This window comes from Sarcophilus harrisii, chromosome 2 (assembly GCF_902635505.1).
Source record: "Sarcophilus harrisii chromosome 2, mSarHar1.11, whole genome shotgun sequence".
Classification (NCBI taxonomy): Eukaryota; Metazoa; Chordata; class Mammalia; order Dasyuromorphia; family Dasyuridae; genus Sarcophilus; species Sarcophilus harrisii.
This window is the reverse complement of record NC_045427.1, coordinates 380,688,192-380,705,182: the sequence shown is the minus strand read 5'-3', so window position 1 is coordinate 380,705,182 and position 16,991 is coordinate 380,688,192. Positions and strand designations below refer to the sequence as shown.

The following is a 16,991-nucleotide window of genomic DNA, read 5'->3' as shown; positions in this document are numbered from 1 at the left end:
CTCTAAATCTCAGATTCTAAGAGTCTTATTTCTCTAAAACATTTACCTAAGCTTGCAATATATAAACACCATGTTTTCTTCAGGTATTAAAATATAGGAGATAGAGCACCGAATTTGGATTTTGAGGACCTGGATTCAAACCCTAGTTTCACCACCACGAGCAGGCTACTTAATCTCTATAAGCCTTAGTTTCTTGTACGCTTTAATGCTTCAGATGAGATGATCTCTAAAAACTCTTCCAGCATCATGATCCTGGGATCAAATAATTTAATGTAGATGAAACATTACGTAAATGTCAGTTAAGAAATGATGATGACCTAACATTTTAAAAATATCAATTCAATTTAAAAAAACTAATATGGTTATTTTCAACCGAATTTAACCATTTGTTAAATTCACTTCTTCTCCCTACATTTGGCTGTCAATATTCCTCTTAATTTTTAAACCCATAAGTAATGAAGGGAAATTGGGACCTGGTATCTGACTTACTTCACTCATCACCAACATGTTTTTCAGAAAGAAGCTGCTACCCTCCATGTCCAAGATATTATTGGATTAGGTCCATTTTGATGAAGATATTATTCAATGCCAGAAGTCATGGTGAGTTAAAATCTCTCCTCCCAATCCCTATCTAATGTTCAAGTTAGATTAAAAATGAAATGCTCACTCAGGCTTACCAGGCTCACTCTAGACAGAAAGAACTCCCTCATTCAGTATCCTCCTCCCAAACTGTCAACCTTCTTTTCCAGCTGCCTAATTTTACATTTCTGTCCATTGTCCTAACAGCTTTGACTTTGAGGAACAGTCAAAAACTGAACAAGTCAGACAGAAGTTCTTGCTGAACCTCAAGTTCTTTTAATGGGAGCATAGGTCAAGAACTGAAAAAGACCTCAGAGACAATCTAGTCCAATGTTCTCATTTTACAAAGGGAGAAACTGAGACCCAGGGAGACAGGAATGTTCAACTATTACAATTCCTGTAAACCTGAATAGGGAAAAGAATAATTCTCCACCCCCACCCTCCCACCCCCTTACTGCCTGCCTATTATTCCCTTCCCTACCCAAAGGAAACAATCGGCAGCATTAGTATTCTGATGAACAGAGGCAGCTACAAAGGGTGTGACTGCAGGCCCTCCTTAACTCCTCTTGGATGCTGCCAGTGGATGTGAAGGGGACTGACTCCAATTGCTCGACTTCAAAATAGCCCTAACGTGGTCTGGCAAGACACAGAGGCGCAATTCATAGCGAGCACATAATGGCTGCAGATTGCCCACTTTCTCAGGATTAGCAAGGATCTCCTTTCCTTCTCCAGTATGATACCTGGTCAGCACAAATTCTGCTTTTAAGAAAACCCACACTCTATCTGCACTGCCTTGCTTTTCCTTTAGAGACAAATTTGCCTAATTTGTACTTTTTGCCTTGTGACCCTGGCAGGAATTGGGAACCTTACCCAGGACACCCTGTGGTGCTTCAGTCAAGTGAAAGGGACCATCGACATTGGAGTCACTGAAGGTAGGTAGGCTTCTTCCTCCTCCCTCTCCTTTCACCCTTCTTTATTCCATCTCTGTCCCCCAAGAATCTTTGCCTAGTCTGCCAGTAGAAAGCATTTATCTTTGCATTGAGTTGGAGTCAGTGAAGGGAACTTCTAAAAACTCCTGAATTTGCTCCAAGCTAGTATCAAATCTGAGAATTTTCCTTTCTTCCTTTTTGTTTGAAGCTCACTTTACTTTCTCAATGGGGCATCCTGCCCTTTCCTGAATAGGTTAGAAGAAGGTTGATATTTTGTCCAGGGTAGTGTTTCTGTTTTGTACAATTTGGATGGCAAACATTCAAAGGCTGCTGGAAGTTTTTCTTTCCTTTTCTTTTTTCTTTTGTGACTTGATTATAATTATGCATGGCCATGCTATGAAGTTACTTAGGATAAAGTTAGAATTTCTAGTTATAAGGATTATGTGAGTGGCCCGAGAGATTCCAGGTATCAGTGGTAAGTCTCTTAATAGTCTTTAGGATCCCCAGCAGGGCCTCTCTTTTCTGAGATCCTTCTGCCTGTACTAATGTCCTCCTCTGGAGAGCTGCCTTTAATTCTTTTCATTTTCTTTTCTTATAAGCCTGAACTTAGAGATCTAACTTCTCCCCAAGGTCTGTCTGCATTCTAAAATTGCCAAATGATAAGCAGTTGGAGGGAACATGAATAGCACCACTGGGGGTTGCAAATCAAGATTTAGATGCTCTGGCAGAGCTACAGATTGATTGAAAGTGGCATTATTGCATGTGTGGTCACTTTAGAAACTGGGAGATAGGGTGAGAAATTGTGTAGGATGAAAACCAAAGTTGATACCCTATGAGGGAGGTAGTCAACAAGCCTGCTCTTTGCTTCAGAGACCAAATGTTGGAATTCATGTGGCCTTGGGGCCCATCTTTGAAGCAGTCTTTGTTTTCTAATAATAATGTGCATATTCAATTCTTATACTATAGTTCATTCATGGCCCTGTTCAATCACTCCTAATGTTTTCTGTGCATATGAGAGCAGTGTGCCCTGGTAGATAGAGTCCAGGACCTGAAATCCAGAAGACCTTAGAACTAAAACAGTCACTGACTTGTTGTGGAGCCATAAGCCAGTCACTTAACCTTACTGAGACTTTTTTTTTTTCTGATTTAAAACCATAGAAATTCAGTGAGGGAACAAAGCTCAGAAACCAATTAGGTTAATCCATACCTACATGAATCACCTATACAATATGCCTTACAACTATACATCCAGCTTATTTGACAATATCTAGAGAGAGGATGTCTCTACCTCCAGAAACAAGACATTCCATTTGGTTAACTCTGACTGGCAGAAAATTTTTCTTGACATCAAGCCCAAATTTGCCTTTTTGCAACTTGAATCTATTGCTCCAAGCAAATAATAATAACCCTTTAAATACTCAAAGACAGATTTCATTTCCTAAGTCTTTTCTATATTTTAGAAGTTCTTAACCTTTCATGCATATGTTATAAACCCTTTTGGCAGACTAGTGAAGCATCAGAAAAATGCAAAAAAATAAAATAGATAGGATTACCAAGAATTACATTATATTGAAATGAATTTATCAGAATAAATTCATGAACTTCAGAGTAAAAAGCTTTGCAACATTTAATCAATAAAAATTCAGGATGTACCCGCTAGGTAGAAGACTCTATACTGAGAAAGCAGAGATGTAAGTGAAGCCAGTCCTTTCCCTTAAGGAGTTTATAGCCTAGTCAGACAAAGCTGTGCACATATTGGTACCTAAAAAAACATGTATAAAATGGATAAAAGATAATTTGGGAGGGAAGAGCTGGGAGAGGGGGAAGAGGAGGGAAACAGGAAAGGCTTCATGCAGAATGTTGGGCTTGTGTTAGCCTTGAAGGAAATAGGAATTTTGAGAGGTAGAAATGAGGAGTCATGTATTCCTGGCATGGGGACAGGTTTTGACTGCATCATAAAGGACATGAAAGGGACCAGGTGGTGAAGGGCCTTATATGCCAGAGGAGTTAATATTTTATCCTAGAGATAATAAGGAGCCAGTCAAAGATATTGGGGGAGAGCTAGGTGGTGCAGTAGGTAGAGCACTGGGCCTGTAGTTAGGAAGAAGTGTGTCCAAATCCACACTTATTGTGTGATCCAGGAAAGTCATTTAATCGTATTTGCTGCAGTTTCCTTATCTATAAAATGATCTGGAAAAGAAAATGACAAATCATTCCAGTATCTTTGCAAAGAAAACCCCAAATAGGGTCATGAAGAGTCAGACATGACTGAAATGACTGGATGATAAACAAGTTTATTGATTAGAATGGTTATCACTCACTAAAATCATGTAACTCACTTTATTTTTGTCACTGTGGTCAAAAATAATAGGGAGAGGACACTATTTTCTTTCTCGCTTTCAGCCAGCCTCATTGGCCCAAAATGGTTAAGTGACTTGGCCACAATGATGCAAATGGTGAATATTAAGATCCAGGAAAGTGACATGGTTGAACTCTTACTTCAGGAAAACTACTTTGGCAGCTGTACAGAGGACAGAGTAGAGCAAAGAAAATTTGAGAAAAGGAGTTCAATTAGGAAGATATTGCAACAGTCCAAGTGAAAAGTAATGAAAGTAATGAAAAAAGGAGATGTTTGTGAGGCATATTATAGAGGTAGAAAACAACAAAATCTGACAATATATTGAATAGGCATGGTAAGGAACAATTCAAGGATGATAGAAAAGTTGCAAACTTAGATGACTACAGGAGAAGGATGGTGGTATCTTCAATAGAAATGGGGATAAACACATCCAATTCTTTTGCTCATGGCTGCATCTCAAGGCACCTCTTCTTGGGATGTGTTCGGGCTTTTACTAAAATGTGACAACAGACCTGAACACAACACACTGGATATATCTGAAAACTCTGAACAAGTTTCTACCACCTAAAAGGGGCTTCTTTCAGTAATAATGGATAATCCCTTCCCCATGGGGCGGATTGTTTTCTAAAGGAAGCCTGGGAGGAAGTGAGCTCCCACAGACCTCTTCATGGTCTGTGGAAAAAGGAGGGGAAAAGGGTTTCTTAGTATTGAAATCACATAACTTTTGGTTGATCAGTTCTTTGGCATTAGATATGAGGCCAAAAACAAACAAACAAAAAAACACCCTAAACCCCAAAAGCTATATATCATAGTGCTGTTACATTAATTCAGTTCTATGGAATTTCATAGTTCTCATAGAACTTTCACATAAATTATAATAGAATTTAGAGGTGAAAGGATTTTAGAAACCATCTAATCCAACTCTCTTATTTAGCAAAAGAGGAAACAGAAACCTAGGGTACTCAGTAAGCTAGTGGCAGAATCAAGACTTGAATCCAGATCATCTGACTTTTAAATCTAATCCTCTTTCCCCTTTGCCTGAGTCTCATTATGATATGAAGTTGATAAGGCAAATAGTATTATCCATACTTAATTGGTGAGGATTTGGTGGCACTAAGAGATTAAGTTCTTATACAAGGTCACACAGTGAAAAAGACCATGACAAAAATCTCCTATTTTTTTTTTTTAGTATTTTAAAAAAACAAGACAAAACTATACAGTGCTCTGTAGATTAGCATGAAAAATTCTATCCTATAAGCCATAGACTATGGATATCCATAGTCTTTGCTAATTCTTGCTCTCACATCCACTATTTATTTATATATTTTATTCTTATATCACAATAATTTTTAGATATGCCCCTTAATTTCCAATATAGAAATAGTTAAATAAAATCAAATGACACAGAGACTATATGTACAACATTCTCTACTCATAACCTAATATCTCCAATGATTGAGGGAGGTACATTTCATCATTTCTTCTCAGAAGGCCAAAATTACCCAAAATTTACTGGCCGTTCTTTCTAAGATGTTTGGCAATGATCATGAAGGAAACTACAGGAGAGCCCACCACTACTGGAAAAACAATAAAATGCCTGTGCCCATCCATGAGTTTGCAATACTAGGACCAGATGTAGGAATTTCACTTTAATAATGTTCCCAAATAGTTATGAGATACATAAGAGTACATAGGTAGAAGACACTATTCCCTTTCTTCTTGTCAATCTCGTTAGTCAAGAATAGTTAACTGACTTGACCACAATAACATAGAAAATGATTAGCAAAGTAAGAGCTCTCACCTAGGTCATCTATCTTCAAATCTACTCTTCTTTTTTTAAACAAAATTTAATACTTTATTTTCTTTAATTACATATAATTTTTAAAATTTATTTTAAAGATTGTGTTCCAAATTTTCTCCTTCCTCCTCTTCCTGAGATGATTAACCATTTGATATGGGGTTATGCCTTAAAAAATGTATTTCCACTGTTCTTCCTAATATGGTAAACTGTTGGGATGATAATAAGGAGACACTGCAGCAATAGACACTATTTTTCTTTTTGTTTTCTCTGTTCTGGAAAATGATTTTTAGTTTGTAAAGGGAAGAACAAAAATATCTAATATTAATTTGTATTTAAGATAAGTAGAGAGAGAGACGGTTCAATTGCTTTTTGTTAATTCAAGTATCCAGACCTAAAGGGGTTAGGCTCTAGGGTTCTGAAAGAAGTGGCAGATGTGAATGTTAAGCCATCTTTGAAGGATCACAAAAAATAGGAAACATATGGTGGAGTTGTGAAATGATCCAACCATTCTGGAGAGCAATCTGGAATTATGCCCCAAAAGTTATCAAACTGTGCATACCCTTTGATCCAGTAATGCCACCAGTGGATCTGTATCCCAAAGAAATCATATAGGAGGGAAAAGGATTCACATGTTCAAAAATGTTTGTAGCAACTCTTTTTGAGGTAACAAAAAATTGGAGAATGAGTAGATGCCCATCAATTGGGAAATGATGGAATAAGCTGTGGTGTATGAAGGTAATGAAATATTATTATTCTATAAAAATGATGAAGAACCTGATTTTAGAAAGGCCTGGAAGTTACATGAATTGATGCTGAGTGAAACAAGTAGAACCAGGAATGTATTGTACATAATAGCAGCAAGAATGTGCAATGATCAACTATGAAAGACTTGGTTCTTCTCAATGGTTCAGTGATACAAAACAATCCCAATAAACTTTGGAGAGAAAATGCCAGCTGCATCTAGTAAAAGAACTATGGAATGTAAATCAACACATGCTATGTTCTCTTCTTTTTCTTCTTTCTTTTTCTCCGCATGAGTTTTTTCCTTTTGTTCTGATTTTTCTCTCCCGACATAATTCATAAAGCAATGTGTATTAAAAGGAAATAATTTTAAAAATCAAATGAAAGATATTGAGGAAAAAAACTAAAAAATAAACTTATCCAAGAAAAAAAAAGAAAACATGTCAAAGGGCAAATATGATCCAGATTTTCAAAACAGGGTAGAGAAAAGACCATAAGTCAATGAACAAAATTCTAAAATGCATTATTGAAATAACACTTAATGAAAATCTAGAGAAGAAAGCATCCATTGGTCATAAAGAATCATCAAGAATAAACAATATTAGGCTAATCTCATTTTCTTTTTTAAACATAAGTAGTACACTGATAAATCAATGGAATACTATAGATGTGTGATTTGCTTGTTTTTAACTTCACAAATACAAGACAAAGGAGGTATGGAGATTTTAGTTCAACATATGAGGAAAATAGGAGTCAACCAGGTGATATGTTAACCTAGAGAAACTAATGAGATGTTAGCTGCATTGTATGTAATAAAAGGGAAATAATGTTCTATTAGAATTTAGATCACATCCAAGGTATTGAATTCAGTTCTAGTCATCACATCTGGGGAAAAGCTTTGAGAATTTGGATATTTGAGGAAGGGTGACCAGGATTATGACAGGCATTAAGCCTTAATCTCTATGAAGACTGATTGAAGAACCTGGGAATACTTGTCCTAGAAAAAAAGAAAACTCAGAGCACATACACAATTGTTGCCCTCACACATTGAAAGGACCACCATGGGAAAGAGATTGGACTTATTCTGGTTGACTCTAAAAGGCAGAACCAAGACCTGTGAGTGAAAAATTAGAGAAAGGCAATTTCAACTTGTTGCAGTTTCCTGACAATTAGAGACACTGAAAGGTGAAATAGGTTACCTGGGGAGATGATGTGTCCTTTCTTTAGAGGTCTTCAACAAAGGCTAGATGATGATTTTGTCAACAGATCTGAGACTACCCACAATTATCCCCGGGGCAAATTGAGCTCTTGGTAGGCAGTGGGTGAAAAGTGGTTGTGTCACACAGCACAGTTCAGTGAGGAAGAGATGGATGCACAAAGTGCAACTCCACCACAGTTACAGGTATGTTAGAAAGGGGAAGCTCATCTCATGGAGAAAAGTACAGAAGCAGTTGTGTGCCACAGCTGTGGGAGACAGTAAGTCAATTTCAGGGATGTAGGTTGCCATGGTGAGGAAGTAACTGATGCCTATTTCAGCTCTGCTTGTCAGGGATGTTGTAGAGGGCATTCTTGTTAAAGTACAATTTGGACCTAACGGCCTCATCCTGCCCTGAGGTTATGGGAATATTGGGCCATTAAGTCAAATATGTGATAACTGCTTAAATGATTCCAAATGTCATTTTATTTTTATATTGCCTTCTGTTTGTTATTGTTGTTGTGACTGTACTCTCTAGTTTATAACACATTTTCACAAGGAATGTCTCTTTCTTCAAGATTTAGCTCAAACATCACCTTCAACACGAATCCTTTTCTGATCCCTCCAAAATAACTCTTAGTGCCCTACTTTCTCAACTCCTTTGTACATAATCAGTTTGTAATTATTTGTATTTATTCTGTATTTCCCCTGATGAAATGTTAAGTTTTTTGAGTAAGGATAATTCATTTATTTATTTTTGTATTTTGCATAATCTCCAGTGCCTAGCACATAATAGGGATTTAAGAAACATTCTGTGAATGATTGGTTTCCTTTGATTTTTATAACTTGGTCAAAGAAGTAAGACAGTTATTATCATTTTTGTTTACCAAAGAGAGAATTTAAACTTGGGTGAAATGACTTGTCCAAAGCTACAAAGCAGATTAGTGTAATATAACAGGATTACACACAACACATACAATTTATATATAAGAAAAGATACTTGAAGGTAGGCCTGATCTCAGGCCCACTGCTTTTCACTTGGTCCTATATACTTGAAGGAGATTCACTTACCACTTTTTGTTTTGCTAATTAAACAGTATCTGCATCCTATTTATTACCTGTGCTATACTTTAATAGATTTTTAAAGCTGGGAATAAATAATTAAACAGATGAAGATTGCTGGCTTTGTGTTTGAAGTTTCAAATAAGACTTTTTTTTCCTGCTTCTCATCAAACTCTAATATGCGTATCTTTTAATTCTTAAATAGAACTTTTGAAAAATAGACAGAATAACTTTAAATCAATATGCTTAATATTACTGAGAGAATTTTTGTTTATTTAAAGTTATGCTTTCTATATAAAGTTTCTTAGTAGGATGTTCCAGGTGGAGATTATCTCCCCTGTTACCTCCTCTGATAAAATGTTAAGTTTTTTGAGTAGGAATAATTTATTTTTTGCACTTGTATCTATAGTGCTGAGAACATAATAGGGATTTAAGAAACATTCTGTGATTGGCTGGTTGATATTAACTCATTTGATTCTCACAAAATCTCATCAAGGAAGTGAGACAGTTATTACTATTCCTAGTTTACTGATGAGAAAAATCTAAGCTTAGGTTCAATTACTTATTGAATTCTAGAGATCAGATTAATGTATTATAAAATAATACAACATGTATAATTTACATATAAGAATGGTTACTTGAATATAGGCCTTCTGATTCTAGGGCACTTGCATCCAACCAAGTGTAATACCATGGTAGAAATGCAGGATTGGGCGTCAAAAGACCTATCTCTTCCACTTTATAGCTTTACACTTCTGTGGACATCATTGTACCTCATATGAAAAAAGAGGAGATTAGATTAGATTACCTTTCATGTCCTTTCCAGGTCTAAATATATTTTATGATATTTTAAAATGTCAACCCAACTTAATAATGACTTGCTTCAACCATTGCTTCACTGTGGCTATCTTTATTACCCTGAAGTGCTCCTTATGTACAGTTGAATGAGTAGCCTTGTGATGTGACAGTTGCCTTTTCGTTGAAGATTTTTCAAGCAAAGGTTGGTTGAACATTTGTATTTGTACCTTGTATGTTACAGTAATGATCCCTTCACTTAGAAATTGGACCAGATAGTCTGTGAGGACCCTTCTTACTTGAAATTCTGTGATCTGGTCAAACTGCTCATCCAGGAGAGAAAAGATCTCTGAAAATGCCACCATTTTTGATTCAGTATCCAGAAAATAATTTTGAAAGTCATTATTAAAATCTAGTTAAATTTGGTGACTGTTGGAAGCGACAGGATGCTTTCATTTTATAGTTTCCCTGACTTTTATTAGCATCTGAAATTAGCAGATGAAAGGTCTATAATTTTTGGTAGCTTCTGTTTTCCCCCTCCTCCCATCATTCTCTCCCTAGCTTTAGACATGATTTTGAATGTGATTTGATATAAACCTTTCCCAACTTCTGGCAAAAAAATTATTTCTCAGGCTGTACTTACTTTTTCAGCCTTTTCTATGGAGTAAATAGAATGAGCAGTTTCAAAGATGACAGATCTATACAAATGAGATTCTAGTACTGATAATTTCCAAGGATAGGTATTAAATGTCTATTTCCCCCAGAAAATAGATGGTAATTATCCAAGGCTTACTGGATAGAGGCACATACTTTAGAATTTACATCTGAATTCTTTTTGAGGGCTTTGATTCACATAGAACACATTTTTTTTTTCTGAAGATGCACAGGAAAATGAGAAGTCTTATTTGCCAGGAAAGTCAATTATTTCTTTCTAAAAATGGTTTAATTCAAAATCTGTATTTTCAACTGTGATTAGGCTCAAATGATGAACCAAAAACTAGAATATTTGGCATTAACCTTGACTTAACAAAGTCCCATTTTCCATCTGAAGTGATATTTTAAAATATCTCGAGCATTAAAAATATAATCGATAGCATATGTTAACTAAAACTCTTGATTTGAGATATGAATATGAATTTTTTTTATTTAATAGCCTTTTATTTACAGGTTATATGTATGGGTTAACTTTACAGCATTGACAATTGCCAAACCTCTTGTTTCAATTTTTCCCCTCTTTCCTCCCACCCCCTCCCCCAGATGGCAGGATGACCAGTAGATGTTAAATATATTAAAATATAAATTAGATACACAATAAGTATACATGACCAAACTGTTATTTTGCTGTACAAAAAGAATCAGACTCTGAAATATTGTACAATTAGCCTGTGAAGGAAATCCAAAATGCAGGTGGGCATAAATATAGGGATTGGGAATTCAATGTAATGGTTTTTAGTCATCTCCCAGAGTTCCTTCGCTGGGCGTAGCTGGTTCAGTTCATTACTGCTCCATTGGAACTGATTTGGTTGATCTCATTGCTGAGGATGGCCAAGTCCATCAGAATTGATCATCACATAGTATTGTTGTTGAAGTATATAATGATCTCTTGGCCCTGCTTGTTTCACTCAGCATCAGTTCGTGTAAGTCTCTCCAGGCCTTTCTGAAATCATCTTGTTGGTCATTTCTTACAGAACAATAATATTCCATAATATTCATATACCACAATATATACAGCCATTCTCCAACTGATGGGCATCCACTCAGTTTCCAGTTTCTAGCCACTACAAAGAGGGTTGCCACAGACATTCGTGCACATACAGGTCCCTTTCCCTTCTTTATGATCTCTTTGGGATATAAACCCAGTAGTAACACTGCTGGATCAAAGGGTATGCACAGTTTGATAACTTTTTGAGCATAGTTCCAAATTGCTCTCCAGAATGGCTGGATGTGTTCACAATTCCACCAACAATGTATTAGTGTCCCTGTTTTCCCACATCCCTTCCAACATTCTGCATTATCTTTCCCTGTCATTCTAGCCAATCTGACAGGTGTGTAGTAGTGTCTCAGAGTTGTCTTAATTTGCATTTCTCTGATTAATAATGACTTGGAGCATCTTTTCATATGGCTAGAAATAGTATGAATATGAATTTAAACCAATAGTTTGTTCTTTTTTGAATTTCTGATTTTGAAGAAATTTACATATAGACAGAAACCAAGAACTATGTCACATTTGAGAAGAGGCAGTATAGGGAAGAACATTAGATCTGGAGTCAGGCAAGCCAAGTTTGAATTTCAGCTCTGGTTTTTTTAAATTCATATTTTCTATATATTTTTACTCAATTACATGGAAAAACAATTTTAAACTTCCATTAAAAAATGAGTTCCAAATTTTCTCTCTCCCTCCTTCACCATTCCTTTTCTTGAAATAGTAAGCAATTTGTTATATGTTATACATGTTCAATCATTCAGCTCTGTTTTTTTTTTTAACCTCAGTGACTTTGGGCAAATCACTTAACTTGTTTCAGCCTCAGGTTCTTCCTCTGATCCAGAGAGAGTTATTAAATTGCCTCTAAATCCTATCAGGTAAGAGCTTCTTACTTTAATCAATCATTCAGTCAATAAGTATTAATTAAATGTTTACTTTATGCTAGACTCAAGGGATACAGAAACATGTGGGAAATAGTTTCTATCCCTTGAGAAATATCTGCTCCAATGGGGAGACAACTTATACATATCTAGGGGAATATCAACACAAGCAAAACACACATAAGATAACTATGAGGGAGAAGGTGCTAGTAGCTAGAGAATTAGAAAAGGCCTCATGAAGAGAATAACATTTGAGCTAAATTCTAAAGAGATTCCAAGAGGCAAAGCTTAGGAGAAGGAGGAATTTTCAAGGCAATTGGCAAGTATAAAGGAATGGAAATGAGAAACAAAGTGTCCTATTTGAGACACAGTAAGAAAGCTAGTTTTGCTGAACTGAAGAGTTGCAGTAAGACTGAGGGGGCCCAATAGGACCAGGTTGTGAAAAGCTATTCTACCTTTAGAGTAATAATAATATATAGTATATTAAGGTTTGGGAAATGCCATGTCTGTGTTTTAATCAATAACCTTGAAAAGTAGATGTTATTATCCCCATTTTACAGATGAGGAAACTGAGGCTGAACAACATTAAAAGACCTGCTCAGAGTCACACAGTTAGTAATAGTTTGAAACAGGATTGGAACTCAAATCTTTTTATCTCTAATACTCTATTTGCCAATTTATTTAAGTTGCTAACTCAGCACAAGATATGTCAATCTGATATCAAAGCTTATGGATAAAATATGTTAAATTTAGATTATTATAGCTAGATGTCTTGTCTAGATCATTATCCTCGTCTGTGAAGTGTCCAGGATGCTGGAGCTTGGGGGTTGGCAAACTGTGGCCAGCAGGTCCTGCTGCCTGTTTTCATTTGTGCATTAATCTAAGAATCATTTTTGCATTTAAAATACAGTTTTATTATGCATTCTTAGTTTGCAGGCCATACAAAAACAGGTGGCAGAGCTTGGGCTACAGTCTGCCAACTCCTATTCTAGCTAATCACTAAGGTCTCTTTCAGTTCTAGGTCCTTTGAGCCTTTGAGAATCCACAAACATTTATTAAGTACCCACAGTGTGCAGGGCTTTGTGTCAGGTTCTATGGATAGGGAGATTTATAAGACATAGTGCCCGATGCCAGGGCCACCAAACACTTGGGTGGACAGGGTTTTAGCTGACAAAATTGAATCACACAGTTGTTTCAGGACGGGGTCAACACTGGGGCATTGGCTTCTTTGCTAAGGATGGGGGTAAAAAATGACAGAGAAAAAGCCAAGCAGCTTCTATGGGACCTCTGTCTGTGTTTTTAAATGGTGCCGATTAAGCATGGCAGAGAAAGAAATCTACCATTTTCCATTTGGCTGCTAAGCTCATAAAGTCACTCACACTTCGCTTCCCCAGAGTTCTCAGCAGACAATGCAGATATTTCACAAGACTTCACTGACTGGGGAGACACTTTTTACTCTATTTCTAGATGAATGATTCAGGAGAAAAAACAAAAGTGATTGGATCAGCTTCCCTGATGCTCTAGAGACACTCGGGGGCCAGTGCCTGCTTTGGATTCTTAGAACAATTCATTCTGTGGTTGCCAAACCCAACTTTGATAATGGCAGATTAATGGCAGAAATAGAGATGAGCCAATGAAGTCACTGAGTGCCTAAGTCTATAAGTGCTATGGTCATCACTTCCCCTTCAAATCTTCATAGAATTCCAATTCTCTCATCATACAGATGAATATGCTGAGATCCAGAGAAATTGGCTAATTTACTCAAGATTTCATGGTTAATAAATAACAAGAACATGGGTCTTCCATTTCCTAGCTCGATGTCTGCTCTCTTTTTGCTACTCTATTTTTGAGTAAATAGCCCTTGTTATAAAAAGGTGAAAATAGTCATTGCAGCAAGAATAAGAAGATACATTGCCAATTGGTAAAAAAAAAAAAAAAAAAAAAAACTTGCATCAAATACAGTGAACAAACATAGCCACAAATCTTTATTAAGTACCTACTATATAGTAAATGCTGGGTAAGGTGCTTTCTAGATACTGGGAATTGCAAATACAAAGGAGTTTACATTATAATGAGGAGAGACAACAAGTACTTATATAAATATATGAAGAATAAACACAAAGAAGTTGGGAGTAGATACTAATAGCTGTGATAACCAAAAAAAGTCCTTATAGAGAGAAGGAAGTTCTTGAGCTCCATCTTGAAAAATGATGCCTTTCTTCTATGAGGAGAAAAGACAAGGAGAGAATACTTTCTAAATATTGGGGATGATCAGTGCTAAGGCAAGGAAACAGGAAATGGAGATAAGGCCAGTTTAGCAGAGGAATATTTAATGAATCTGGAAAGATAGATCTGGCTATATTCATAATAGGAAATCGCTAGAATTTCTAGAGTATAGGAGTAACATGGTCAGATTTGTGCTTGAGTAAAAATTACTTTGACAGCTATGTGGACATTCCTGGGAAGTATACTGTCAAAGTAAATGAACTTGTCCAAGTAGATAGATAGATAGCTATAGATATGATATATTATATCTTTGTATATTTGTATACTATATTATTATATATAACATCGAATATATATGCTATGATGTAATACTATTTTAATTTTTAGTATGACTAATATTGCTATATATAACCCATATAAACAGAAGTTCTTTGTGGGAGAGTTCTTACTACTCTGTGATTTTAAAGAGTCCCGAGACCAAAAAGTTTGAAAACTGCTAATCTAGGTGAGAGATGAGGAAGACATGAAGAATGGACTGAGGGAAACTTGAAGCAGAGTACCCAATTAAGAAGCTATTATAATTATCCAAGATCATTTCAGGGAATTTTCAAAGACAAAACTATTTCTATACCCTAGATTAGGCTGGGTTGTTGTCCTTCATTTTTGAAGAGGATTGAAATGATATCACAATGTTAGAGTCAAATTACAGTGTCTGACTGTGGCTGATCAGACCAATACAAGTTCGGAATGGTCTGCTACAGGTTGGACACAAATAATCCCTATGAACATTTTTTGCACATCTCACATTTCTTCTGAGCTAATTCAATTCTGCTTTGCTCGGAGAAGGACAGCACCTTCTCCAATGAGGGCACCCATGCTGAGTGTCCTGTGTCGGTGTCTCCCATGTTATATAATCAATTCTAAAGTTCTGAAGAGAGAATGTGAGAGTGAGTTTGTATCACTTTTTTTCTGACCATCTTGTGAGTGCTTGCCATGTGTGAGTTCTCCATAAATAATCTTTTTGGCAAACGTACATTTGGTATTAGAACAGTGGCCAGCCCAATGGAATTAGGCTCTTTGCAGTAGAATTGGAATGCTTGGCAGTTTAGTTTTTTTTTTTTTTTTTTTTTTTTAAGGACCCTCTGTCGTTTTCTTCTCCTGCGGGGTGATCTTCAGAACCTTCCTAAGACAATTCAAATGGAAGTGATTTAGTTTCCTGCCATGGCACTGGTATATGTCCAGGTTTCATGGGCTTACAACAATGAGATCAGCACAATAGCTCTGTAGACCTACAGTTCAGTAGTCAGTCTAATACCTTTCCTTTCCCACGGTTTCCTTCAGAGCCTCCCAAACATTAAGCTAGCTCTGAAGATGTATGTGTCAATCTCATCAATGTGGATATCCCCAGAAAGTATACTGCAGGGGGAATGAACTTATCCAGATACAGATAAATATAGATATAATATATTATATCCTGATATATAATATCTAATATATATGCTAAAATATAATACTACTTTAATTTTTAATATGGTAAATATTGATAGATATAACCTATGTAAACAGAAGTTCTTTGTGGGAGGATTCTTTATTTGTCCTCTGAAGTCATGCTTGATCATTTAGTTCACCAAAGTTCTTACAACTTTCAAATTTATTTATTTTTGCAATATTAATATTGTTGTATAAATCAATTGTTATTCTGGCTGTACTCATTTGACTCTGTACACTTATTTCAAGACTTTTCATATCTCTTTGAAACGGCCATTTTTCTTCATTTCTTCAATTGTGTTCCATTTGGTTCACATAACATGATTTGTTCGGCTACTCTCCAATCAATGGATACTTCACTCTTTGCTAGTTCTTTGTCAGACCCCAAACAGTTTTATTGGATTGTTTGTACAAAACCTTTTAAATTTTATGTATTCAAAATTGTCTATTTTATCTTCTGTGAACCTCTATCATTTGTTTGATCATGAACTCTTTCCCTATCCATGCAAATGAAAGCTGGTATCTTCTTTGTTCCTCTTTTTTATTTATGATGTACCCTTTTAAATCTAAACTTCTATTTAAACTTTATCTTGTGTGTGTGGTTGATCTAGCCCAATTTCTGCCATTCTACTGTCTAGTTTTCCTAATAGCTTTATCGAATACTAAGTTCTTGCCCTAGTATCTGTGATCTTTGGGTTTATTGAATGATTGGCTTTTAAGTTTACTTACTGCTATAGGTTATATACCTAATCTATTCCAATGATTAGTATTTTTAAGCCAGTGTCATATTGTTTTGAGAATCATTTGCTTTAAAGTATAATCAACTGCAAAGTCCCCTTGTTTCCTGCTTCTCCCCCTCCATTACAGTTATTCCTACTACATTGTGGGGTTTAGGGGCACAGAGCTCTCACAGCCTAGTAAATCTAAGTAAAAATGTTTGGTCCTTCATACCAAACAAAAAAAAGTCTAAATTTTTTCTTTTATGGTGAATTTACAATATCTTATTGTAAAATTTGGGTTGATATTACAGAATACTATACATAAATTTTATGTATTTCTGAGTTTCTAAACTTTCTATGTGTCTTCTACTGACTTTCACATGTCTTCACAAAACTCCCCTCAAATTGCACTTAATTTCTTATGCTGACCCACAATACATCAAAACCCCACTGGGGAAAGTTGTCATGTGGATGGAATAACTATATTTCCCTTGAGATTCCTAACCTTTTGTGC

General features: G+C 35.9%; 1 protein-coding gene across 1 annotated transcript in view; it reads left to right on the top strand.

Moving 5' to 3' along the window:
• The first annotated feature begins 1,100 nt into the window (after positions 1-1,100).
• The window catches only part of PPP2R2B (protein phosphatase 2 regulatory subunit Bbeta), a 477,139-nt gene continuing 461,248 nt past the window's right edge, over positions 1,101-16,991 (top strand). The window contains exons 1-2 of the mRNA XM_031953486.1: positions 1,101-1,322; positions 1,434-1,511. Coding sequence (XP_031809346.1) covers positions 1,313-1,322; positions 1,434-1,511 — 88 coding nt within the window. The 5' untranslated portion in view covers positions 1,101-1,312. The remainder of the gene's footprint in view (positions 1,323-1,433; positions 1,512-16,991) is intronic.